The sequence below is a fragment of the Podarcis cretensis genome (assembly GCF_951804945.1).
Source record: "Podarcis cretensis genome assembly, chromosome: 17".
Classification (NCBI taxonomy): Eukaryota; Metazoa; Chordata; class Lepidosauria; order Squamata; family Lacertidae; genus Podarcis; species Podarcis cretensis.
The window spans coordinates 27,165,908-27,178,390 of record NC_137187.1 but is presented as its reverse complement, the minus strand read 5'-3'; the positions used below and the strand labels follow the sequence as shown (position 1 = coordinate 27,178,390).

The 12,483-nt window shown below is 40.1% G+C and overlaps 1 protein-coding gene across 3 annotated transcripts in view; it reads right to left on the bottom strand.

Annotated features, from left to right (window-relative positions):
- CNTLN (centlein) overlaps positions 1-12,483 on the bottom strand; it is a 168,007-nt gene that overhangs the window by 132,908 nt on the left and 22,616 nt on the right. For all 3 annotated transcript variants that reach the window (XR_013834310.1, XM_079959168.1, XM_079959169.1), the window contains exon 3: positions 5,652-5,736. Coding sequence is in view for 2 of the 3 variants with exons in the window: in XM_079959168.1 (XP_079815294.1) it covers positions 5,652-5,736 (85 nt within the window). In the remaining variant the exon portion in view is untranslated. The remainder of the gene's footprint in view (positions 1-5,651; positions 5,737-12,483) is intronic.

Sequence of the window (12,483 nt, the reverse complement as noted above, 5' to 3'; positions counted from 1 at the left end):
TTGGATGCTCAGGTTCCAAAAGAACGTTTGCAAACCGGAACAATCAAAATGTCCGAGTTCCAGGGCGTTCGGGATCCAAGGTACGACTGTATAGTGAAGCAAGTAGGATTAGATAGATGGTCCTACACAGACATGAAAAAGCAATGAAAACAACAGGCATTCCAACTCCCCCCAGAAAACTGCAACAGATGGGAAAGGGTCACAGTTTGCCCCCATGGGCCTTATCCTGTGGAGGCTTGGACTAGACTCTAAAGAAGAAATCATGATGAATAGCTGTGAGTGAAATACCCTTTTCAGCAGAGGCACGATCAAATTGGGAGGGCCAGACAAGGTTCCCCACTCCAATTCCGGCCACTCAGCACTTCGGCTGATGATTGTTCAGGCCTCTTTTAAGGCTTCCAAAAATCATGTTACATTTCTTACAATTGCTCAAGAGTTGCATGAGACTTTGCAACTGTCTCTTTTTATCATGATGAAATATTCCCATTTTGCTAGTAACGTTTTATTGAGGTTCCATCTTTCAAAAAATATTAATATTACAGTAATTTCTTGTACAATATGATTTTAATTTAATCAAGGTATTGAAAATTGAATTAATAAATAGGCTAGGTAAAAGTTAAGAACGAAATGTATTAAAGTTAATTAATGCTCGAAGCTAGAGTTATGTTTCTTTCAATTGGACCTATTAAAGGGGGCTTTAATATAGATTTGCACAGCAAGCCAAAGATTTTCAAGTGGAGATAATGAGGCAGCTAGTACTGTTTTAACCCCTCTGGAGTATAATTGGTTGATAAGGTTTTGAAAGATTACAAGGTCTAGGACAAAAAGATTAGCTTTAGTCTCTTCAGATCAAAACTGAAAGCTAATTAAATAACAGTGCTATAAAAAAAGAAGGTAAAGGTTTACTGTACTTTTATTCATCCTTAATTTTCATCTCCCGAGAAAAAACAAGTGAGCATATTTTCTTTACATTTTATTTCGAGACTACTGTGTGGACTACACAGGAGGAACAAGATTTACATTGTCACCTGAGATAGTATTAAAGCCACCAACAGACATGGACAAACCTAAAATGTGGACATGATAATTTCTGTGTCACCAGGAATTCTTTGTATCACAAAGGCACTGTGTAGTCATTTTGACTTTTTTATATTGCATCAGATTGCTACTATTCATATTTGATGCTTTCTTATGTTTTTATACATGTTGGAAGCTGCCCTGAATTATTGTTGTTGTTGGGCACAAACATTGCTGCCATTTATATGTTCTATGGTTCGCTTATTGCATTTATTGATGGAGACACATAGCTTAGCAATGGTTAGAGTCTTTTGCATAGATTAAAAATGTGCGGTTTGAACTAATCCTAAAAGGGAAAACCATTGAAGAGGTCAGAGTCAAAGGTATGGGTAGGGCTTTATTTAGAGCCGTGTATGGGAACAGAGTGTGGGACTCAACAAGGTAAAAGTAAAGGTACCCCTGCCCATACGGGCCAGTCTTGACAGACTCTGGGGTTGTGCACCCATCTCACTTAAGAGGCCAGGGGCCAGCGCTGTCCGGAGACACTTCCGGGTCACGTGGCCAGCGTGACATCGCTGCTCTGGCGAGCCAGAGCCGCACACGGAAACGCCGTTTACCTTCCCGCTGGTAAGCGGTCCCTATTTATCTACTTGCACGCGGAGGTGCTTTCGAACTGCTAGGTTGGCAGGCGCTGGGACCGAGCAGCGGGAGCGCACCCCGCCGCAGGGATTCGAACCGCCGACCTTTCGATCGGCAAGCCCTAGGCGCTGAGGCTTTAACCCACAGCGCCACCTGCGTCCCCTGGGACTCAACAAAGCCAGATCCAAATTCAAACCTTTAGGCAGTCACAAAGCTCAATGGGTGGCCTTTAGCCCATTTTACAGGTCTTCATGGGTATAAAATAGGATAACCACAGCTAACAAAATGGAAATGCAATAGTTACAATCTGCACATATATTTATGTGGTATTTTCTGCTAGAGGAAAGCCAATGGGAGGGCCATGGAAAATCTGCCTCTCCAGAGAAACACATTTTGATGCATGCCAACATAATTTTTTTTCCAAACGCCAACTTAGATTCCAACACACACACATCACTGATTTCCAGATGATTCCAGTGTAAGCAATGTGGATTAGCACCAGTTTCAAGTATGTGATTACCTGTATTAAACTAATTAACATTAACAAGCCCTGAAACTAATTCACAGAACTTAACGCCATACCACATATTACATTCCCTCCATTGGTTTTCTGATCTGTGTGCCTGCAATGATGACACATAGTCTTCACAACTGTGCAAACGCTAAAGCTCATGATTTTGCAAGCACAGAGATTGAACTACAGGTCTTTTTTTTTAAAAAAAAAAAAAAAACACCCACAAAATTAGTATTTCAAGATCTAAATATGTGTTCATTTTAAAGTTAAAAAATAAATAAAAGATGTTTCCATTTATTTATTTTGAGATTTATAACCTACTCTATCCCAAGGGCTCAGGGCAGTTTTCTGTTGAAAAATGAGAAACTGATTTTAATGATTTTGCTAACCCACATGTCAAGACGACCAAATGGCAGTTCACAAATAACAAATGCTAATTAGCTACCCAAAAGATGTAACAGAATATTCATCATGAACTGTGGGTCAGCATGCATATACAATGTAGTATTCCTGATGCTACTAGATATAACCCAATCTTCTGTACTACACCTTCGGAACAAATCTTTCCTCACCAATTGCTACAATTATAACCAATAGTTAGATGAAATTAATCTGAAAAATAGTAAAACTACCAGAAATGCAGAAACTACCAGAACTAATGAAAGCCAGTTCCTACAAAGCTGCAGTTAGCATTCCAGTTCCCTACACCGGGTGACTATCACCTCAAGGAAGAACATCAGCTCAGGGGAATTAGTAAGTGAGTGCACATCCAGAGTTAGGAGCAAGGAGCTAATCTGAAGCATGTAAAGGAGAAGAAGATCCAAGCTGATAACATCCTCTCTTGCTTAACCTAACAATTCCTAATAAGCACCCAGTTATTATAATAATTGTTGTTTCAGCTAATGAACATGAATCCAGTAGTAGCTGACAAGGTACCCTCCATATATTGTTAAACTACAACTCTTATTGTTGGCTAAGCTGGCTAGAGCTGATTAAAGCTGGGGTCTAACAACATCTGGAGAACACAACACTGGTGACCTCTGCACTACTTGCTACCAACATCATGGGTGTCTTGTTTCTCCACAAACTAACGGCTGTTCTCTCTGTCATTGGAGAGACAACTATAGTTCAGGGTGTTAAGGCACAAAGTGTCACTATCTATAGTGGCTGCAGGTTGTCTCCAGGTACAACCACAGTTTTCCACCAGCAACCTACACAATTGCACCCAACTGTAGCAGCAATAGTTCTGGATGAGGGAGACCCAGATTGAGACCCCTGCTTAGCTACAAAGCTCACTAGGTGACCATGAGCCAGACACTCACCCCCTCTTTTTTCTCTTAGCCTTATCTACCTGAGAAATAATCTCAGGGTAAAAACCAGGATAGCCATGCATGCTACTGAGCATCCTAGAAAAGAGGTGAAATGAAAATAAAAAAGAAGACAAAGTGTCTTACTGGATTTTGGTAAACCAGTGCCTCAAAGTGGGAAAGCCTAGGCTGTGTATATGGATGAGAATTAGTCAAATGCATCTCAAACAGCTAATTGTACAGGATGCACATGAGGCAAAAGTGACATTGCCCCATGTGGTTGACAAACAACTAGCTGCACAGCTGATTAACGTAAACCTGCATTAATTGAAAAGGTCACTTGAAAGACATGATGTGGGAAAATATCCTTAGTATTTGATGATTTCAGAAACATGGTATAAGTAGAGAATAAAGACAGAAAAATCAAGATAAGCAACCCTTTTAATGGTTTTTGAGTAGATCTTCTGCTGCATCCAAGTGGCCGAGTTCAGCACTGACAGGTTTTCTGAAAGCTGAATGCTTATAACAGAGAAAAATGTACTTACTCAAAGACGTATATTAGTTTTTATGTGTCCACCGCTTCTTTCACTATTGTGATCTGAAAATTATTATGTTTGTGTTTAAGGCTTATTAAGGAATTGCCTAAGGAGGAATCTAAGCCTGCAATTCTATACCTACTTTCTCAGAAGTAAATCCCATTGAACAGATTTACTTCTGTATAAACATGCTCAAATCGCTCTTATATGGAACAAATACAAATAATAAATGAAAATATTGCTCCAAAACAACTGCCAATGATTAGAACTCACCACCCACACCAACAACCCATCCCCCCCAACCACATGCACCCCTCATTCCAATGACTATACACAAAAAATAAGCACACAAACAAAAATAAGAATCCACCTCCCACATACACAACCCTAATACCCCAACAAACCAATGAACATTACACCCAACACAAGCGCCACAAAGGCGCTTGACACAGTCTCACTGACCCACCCCTATCACAAGCGAAAGGGGGGATGGCCTGTTCTCAGACAAGGCCATCCATGCCAGTTGAGACACACGACCAACCGGCTGGGAGCCAAACGGTCCAAGCTAACAAACAACTATATAACAAACAAACTAACACCTATATAACTACATATAGGCTACTCTCTATAACCTGCCCCTCAATCTTCAGCCCACCCCTAACTCTTAACCCCCTCTTCCCCCACCCACCACACTATATGTCAGCATAACACACTAGGTTTGATAGACAATATAAGGTGAGAAACACAGGACAACCCAGACGGGTTGGCAGGGAATCATCCTATAAAATAGACATGCAAAATGTCTAGCTTAAAAGCAATTACATTAAATATGAAGAGATCAATAAACTGAAACTGACACGGGGACAAATACAAGAGGACGCCTTCACTCAAGTATGGCACCCCATTATCACATACACAGCCCAACAAGACAACAACAGGAATCCACCAACACCATACGAATCAATCTGGCTTACCTGACCCAACAAGCCCTCCCCCCTCACAAATGCAAACAAACCCCACTGCAGACAACCACAGACAACCAACCACACCCTGCCCCCCCCAATCCCTCTCACTACCAAGGAAATGTAATAAACAGATAGAAAGAGAACCTACCCAGCTGATGCTGACACAAAACCACATGTACACTATACAAAATAATATAAGCCTCACCACACCACCCCTCCTCTCCCCCCTCTTCTTCCCCAACCTTATACTGTACTCAACACTAATGTCTCACAACCAATGTAACTGATTTGTAAGAAAGACTATGCAACCTGAAAAAAGAGACAAGGTATACGTACCTTTGCAAACCAAGAAAATCTTTAATGAAAAATATATTTTTAAAAACAATGACAGCTAGTTTTACAGGAGCTGTGCCTTGAAGAAGAATTAGAGTGAAATGCTCTTGCCAACTTCATCAACTGCTACACTTTCTTCATCTCTAGGTTGAAAACTGGGAATGAAAAGTTGGAAACTGGAAACAATATGGAAATACAGTAGGGTTCAGGGAGCTGGATAAGCTCCAGAGCCCTCTAGTAGCTCTTTACACTTTAGGAAACAGAACTCAAACAATAGGGATTAAGCCAAATTAGAAGAAGCAACATTATTCTCACCTGTTAGTTTAAATATAACACTAACCTGTTCCAATGTCTGTATTTTGTCGTCTTTAACTTGCAAAATTTCTAAAACCTTCCTGTCCTTGAGTTCAGCTTTCTGCTTTTCTCTAGAAACAACAAAAATATATTGACACTTATTAGTCATAATTTGCTGCTAATCATTTGAATTTTTCATGTCCTGATAATGAATGTCATTTTAAAGCATGGGAAATTAAATTATCTGAGGCTGACAGCCCTTGCAGAATTAATCATGGAACATATGGCAAGTGACAGCAAATTTTATCTGCAAACAACTAAGACAACTTTATTCTAAATGAAGCAGCATTTACGATACCAAGTCTAGATATGCTTACTTTAAAAAAAAGATATATGGAGTATCTTTCAAATGAAGCCTTTTTTATGAGCACTCCCCCGCTTCCTCATTATTGATATCAAATAAAATCTGGGTTTCATTTTAGGGATATAAAAAGAGCAACAAATTGAGGACCATTGCCATTTTCCCACTGGTAAATGCAAAAAGTTATATTGTGCTAAAACTGTCAACAATTGGTAAATTCAGGGCTGAGATGTTTCATTCCCTAATGATTTATTCTCCTCAGTCAAGTTCCAAATTGGCAACCATCCCAACCTGTGTATCATAACTTCAACTAGGATGATAATATGGGAACAGAAAGAGAAAACAAATGGTGCCAGCTTCTCAGCTGCATTCATCAGGTTTGCTGGTTTACTCTTCATTTAGTTACTGCAACCTGTTTATACAGTTCTTAAACAAATCCTGCAATCAATTGTGCCTCAGGAGTTTTGATTTAGTTGTGGGTAATGTTTGGAGGAATTGTAAAAAAATTCCAAATGAAGACTGGCCAGCTGGACAAAGAGCATCTCCACCTTCACAGTTGTCATTTCTCACCTCGCAGTTGCGAGGCAATAGTTTAGAGACCTACTCCGTTCACTGATGGAATCACAGAACTGTAGAAAGGGACCCAAAGGGACATCTAGCCCAACCCCCTGGGGATGCAGGAAGGGTCATCTTCTGGCTGAGGGGAAAATGTGCAAACAATGCTGGGTTTTTTAGCCTGAGAAGCCAAACTCTCAGTCAAGCACCAGTGAGAGATTTTTAAATATATATATATATATATATATTCTGGAACCTGAATGACTTAGCCAGTGAGGTTCTACTGTTTCAAGCTGAAGAAAGTGGTCATTGCTCTTCTAAAACACCAAGTTTACTCAACACATACATACTCAATATACCATACAGAAAGACTAAAACCACACACATTTGCCTATTATTCAGTAGATTTGGACCAGAGAGCTTTAGCAACCACATCTTTTATTCCAATAAAGATTGAAATATCATCCTACACCTTTTCTTGGCTTGGTGATGTCACTGCTTTCCAAAGTATATAGCAGTAAGATAAAATATTATTATTTATAAAGCACCTACAATGAGTGGAAAGAGGGCATGGCAAGAGTAAGATAATTAACTGTATTAATTAAAAAATAATGCACTGGTAAATCTAGTGAACCCCGACTTAGCAACTTTTGCCATTATGAAGGGTAAATGACAACAGTGTGTTGAAAAATGAAAGGTGATCAAAGGAGCGCCAAAAACTCCATCAACAGTTGGAATCTGTAAGCAGACAAAAAGTAGTAAACATAGGTACAGAATCTGTCCCTCACAGAAAAGAGAAACCAGGAGGAAAAAATTGAAAGGATGCACAAAGTGGCCAACCCTCGAAGAGGCACAGAAAAAGCATCTGCATCTGAAGAGTGTTTGTCGGTTCTTCATACAAGGCTTTATACAAGTCTGTTCCAAGCCCAACCTCTGTGGCGTGGGTGGCGCTGTGGGTTAAACCACAGAGCCTAGGACTTGCCGATCAGAAGGTCGGCGGTTCAAATCCCCGTGATGGGGTGAGCTCCCATTGCTCAGTCCCTGCTCCTGCCAACCTAGCAGTTCAAAAGCATGTCAAAGTGCAAGTAGATAAATAGGTACCACTCCGGCAGAAAGGTAAACAGCGTTTCCGTGTGCTGCTCTGATTTCGCCAGAAGTGGCTTAGTCATGCTGGCCACATGGCCCAGAAGATGTCTGCGGACAAACGCCGGCTCCCTCGGCCTATAGAGCGAGATGAGCGAGCAACCCAAGAGTCGGTCACAACTAGACCTAATGGTCAGGGGTCCCTTTACCTTTACCTTTAAGCTTCACATACTTCAATGAGAAAGTTCTTTTTGTTTCTTCTTTTTAAACAAGAGGTGTATAAATTTTAAGAAATAAATAATAAATAAGGGCATACTTATTTTAGGAATAATTTTTCAATAGAATGTTTTTTTAATGTATTCCGTCTGCTTTTTCTTTTTCTTTTCTTTTTTAAAGAGCATGCTATGACTAGACTAAACATTTGGGGAAAGGAGCCATAATAAATGCGATGGGCACCTGATGAATGCCTCATTGCCTTAAATTAATAATAATCCCAGAATTGTAACTTTCTGCTGCAAAGTCTCTGCCATCCTATTCCCTCTAGCTCCAATTTCTGCCCTATTTTGTCTCTTGCACACATGAGCTCTCTCGCTTTCATAGCAAGCTGTAAACCTGGGGGGTAGCAGGGAAGCCCCATACAGTCATACCTCGGGTTACAGACGCTTCAGGTTGAGCAATTTCGGGTTGCGAACGTGCCTCCCGTACGGATCACGTTTGCAATCCAAGAGTCCACTATATATACAGCCAGAAGTCTGTTGTACAATAATAATAATAATAATAATAAATTTTATTTGTATCCCGCCCTCCCCAGCCGAAGCCGGGCTCAGGGCAGCTAACAACAATCAAAACAATCAAACAATCAGATAATCGCACATTCTAAAAATATTTCATTATAAAAATCAATTAAAATCAAATTAATGGCAACTGATTAAGCAAGATTCTGTGCAGGTTGCCAGAGGAGGGAGTCAGGCTGCGCCCTGACCAAAGGCCTGGTGGAACAACTCTGTCTTGCAGGCCCTGCGGAAAGATGTCAGGTCCCGCAGGGCCCTAGTCTCTTGTGACAGAGCGTTCCACCAGATTGGAGCCGCAGCCAAGAAGGCCCTGGCTCTAGTTGAGGCCAGCCTAACCTCTCTGAGGCCTGGGACCTTGAGGATGTTATTATTTGCAGACCGTAGGTTTCTCTGTGGGGCATACCAGGAGAGGCGGTCCCGTAGGTACGAGGGTCCTAGGCCGTATAGAATGCCACAAATTAGATATCACTCCCAGTGTCTAACAGGGGCACAAATGAGAATTCCAAGAATGTATCTACATTCCATTAAAGAAAAGGGAGAAAATTAACACCTTCGGGGGGGGGGGGGGGAGAGTTCCTTCGGTAAGCAGCCTTTAGTAGAGTAGTTGCAGTACAAACTACGTCAGAAATGTGCAATCATTGTATATACTGTGTAAATGCTCCAATTTTTGCATACAGTGGGTGCAAGTAGATGCTGCAGCATAAATTAAAAACCTGGTATAGAATTTTATCACCAGCTCCTCCTGGTGGTATAGGATAACGTCCAATACTCATTACAGGGAAGGTCCCAGAAGAGGCGCTAAGTAATATTGCTGTATGCTTCAAGCTACTAGCATATCATTGAACCCACTGCTACATTTTAAGTATGATAAACAGGAGGAAAGGGTGGAAGCAGAGGAAAGGCTTGCTTATAAAGGTAAATGGCACAGTCGGAAAAAAATATGGTTGATTCAATTAATATACACTGTACATGCCTACAATACATTAAAAAGTGTTCGCCCAAATAAGAAAAAAACATAATTCAGGCACTGTCAAAGAGTTGATGATGATCAATGACCGAGACAAACTCCAGTTTAGCTAATTAGAACCACTGATGAGCAATAATGATGTGAGCTAAGAATATTTGCAGACTTCTTTAGGATGAAAAATGGAGTGAAGAGAGGCTGTCAATTTGTACAAGTTTTAAGCTCCAATCACTTTTCCCACGAGTACCGCCTATTTTAAATGTTTAACAGAGCTGTATTTAACCACATGGATTTTTCACAGTCAGTTTTCACCAGCCACCGAAAGCCAAAAAATCTGAGAAATTATACTAAACCATTAACTAACAATTTTCTATTGCATATGGCCCACGCTATATATTATACAACATGACAGGACCATATTTTCTGGGATTTGGCCCATTTTTAATGAGTTGTCAAAAATGAAATATTGGATACGACGAGGAAGCATTTAACTACGAATGAGGTGTGAAAATAGAACCTGCAGTTTCTAAAAAACCGCAAATATTTTCAAAGGTGCCCTGCTGAAGTTTATAAAATATTATCTTTTCTATAATAAATATGCAAAGCAGTGGTGTTGAAGAGAAATTATGGGCAGGAGGACAAATAGAGATCTGTGGTGGAAATCAATTAAACTTGTTCATAACATAAAGTGAAACACAGAGAAGTCAAAAGCTATGCTATTTCATATTACTGTAGCAAAAGTGTAAGTGATAAAAGACAGTGGCTACAACCCAACGAGGCGCCAACAAGTGTAGGATTTGTTTGTAATTTCTCTCCAGAAGCCCCCTCTGAACTGAAAAGCTGCATTTTGAAATGCCAACACAATGTTTGGGTTTGTCAAAGCAGGATGCTGAAGAAAGGAGTCTGAAGGCATAGGAGACAATTTAGCTTAGGCAAAGTAAGTGTGGTCTTGAGCAATGCCTAGATGGGTGATGGACTGGGCCCTATGCGAGCCACTCTAGGAATACAGGAAACGACCTTACACCAAACAAGGCTTTACCTTTTGTGTAGATCACAGTTTATTTAGTTGCTCGTTGCTTTTCTCACATGTACAAACAACCCCACTTTGACAACCTCAACTGCTTTGGACTGTTCATGGGACTTCCCATTCATTTCATTGAGTCTACTCAACCCTGTGTTACTAGGAAACCTTGCCATTAAAATGAATGGAGGTTGTGCAGGTGAGACTTGTGAGACCATTTAAGGATACCAGAGCTCACATATACACATATGTGTTGCTTTGACTATCCTTCTCCCACCACCGTCCACAAACAGACACAAGAAACTTCCCCAGGATTTCAAAAGCAGTTTACGCTACGGCAGGATCTTGCTGATGGTGCCTCCTGGTGCAGTTTACCTTGCAGAAGTGACAATATATTTCATTCTCTCCCACAGGAAATGAAGGCTGGGAGGGTCAACATTTCTCTGGACATAGGGCTTTGGAAGAAAGCCTTCAGCGAACAGGAAGGGTGGGGGAGACAGTGAAACTGGTTGTGTTCTCTCCATCCATAATTCCACCCCACTTCAGTGACTCTGCCAGCATAGTGGGGCTTTTGTGGCATTATACAGCCCCTCAGCCAGGAGATCTCAAGTATAGGGTTGCATCTAAACCTCAATACATGCTAAGATGTGTGAAAAATGGAAAACGTGAGACTGCCAAACCAAATTTTACGTGCAGTTTTTGTTTTATTTAACAACCTAGAAAGCCTAATTTGCAAAGTATTAAAATATCTGAGTCTCCATATCAATTATTTTTATAATGAAAACATTTAAAGAACATATGATCAATACAAATTACATTTTTCTAACATCGCTTAATTTAAAATTAAGTAACTGCTTAACTGATTATGTCTTTGCTCTGTGCATTATTTCACTACATATTGCTTTGTCTACTAGAGAAGCTTGATTCAAGGAAAGAAATTGTCTTGTACTTGTAAACTGAATGACTAAAATCAATCATGATTTTTATAGCTATGAACACAGATGACTCTTTATGCATTCCTGTACATTGTGGAGGTTATGGCTTAAAGTACTAAGCTGAACACTTTAAGTATCATATTTCTTTCTTAATTTTGAAAGCATCTTATCATATAAAATGCACAAGTTTCTTACAGTGCTCAAAATATCAGCACTTCAGAACAGACTGGTCTAACATCTGCACATCACCAGGGTTTCCCCCAAGGATTTTTAAATGATGCCTGCCTGTGCTGAATAAAGTGCTAACTTGCACCTTGCATTTCAAACTGTGTCCTGAGCAGCCATCCAGTTGGTACAACACCAGCTGAATTCCCATAGGCCACTGTTCACTCAGGCTTGACTGCAATTATCATGTCAATATTTTGTGCTCCGATATGCAGATATGCACACATGCAAGCTGCGTAATACTTTCTTCTCCATGGAATGTTGACTTATGTTCAATGTTCTGAGAATTTTTAATGAAACAGGGTATTAAACTTTCATCAGTTGTGGACAATCACAATTATTTGACCTTAGAGGCAAAGGTTATACACCTCGACACCCCACTATTCTTTTCTGCATGCCAGTCAGCAATTGCGTGATCTGGCTAAAAACAAAATCCTTGTTTTAAAACCTTTGCTGCTATATGTTCACTTAAGAAAATATTAATCAGCTTACATTAAAGGTTTTAGAGTGAGAAAGAACCAGGCATTTACATTTTGTTTTACTCCAATCCACATCTATAGCATAATCTTATAGTTTAAATGAGTGCCCATATGCTAAGCGGTCTATGACGGTGCTCTGTATGCCTTGATTAACTGGGGGAGGAAGCTGATAAATGACAAAGTTGCATTGATTGAATTACTCTGTCTATTGGCAGTATAATCAATGAGCATTGCTAAATGATTTAATGCAAACAAGTTCATTTGATATTGCCACCAGAAGATCAGATATAAATCACTTGATGTTTAAATCCTGCCATGGTGTTATATTTCCCCTCTAAATAGAACACTGAAGAAGGCTGTACAGACAATGTAACACACAGCTTCAACTCAACGGGGAAAAAATATTATGGTTTATTCCACCTTCACCAGTCTGAGCCCAACTGTTGTAGTCCATGCTGGACATA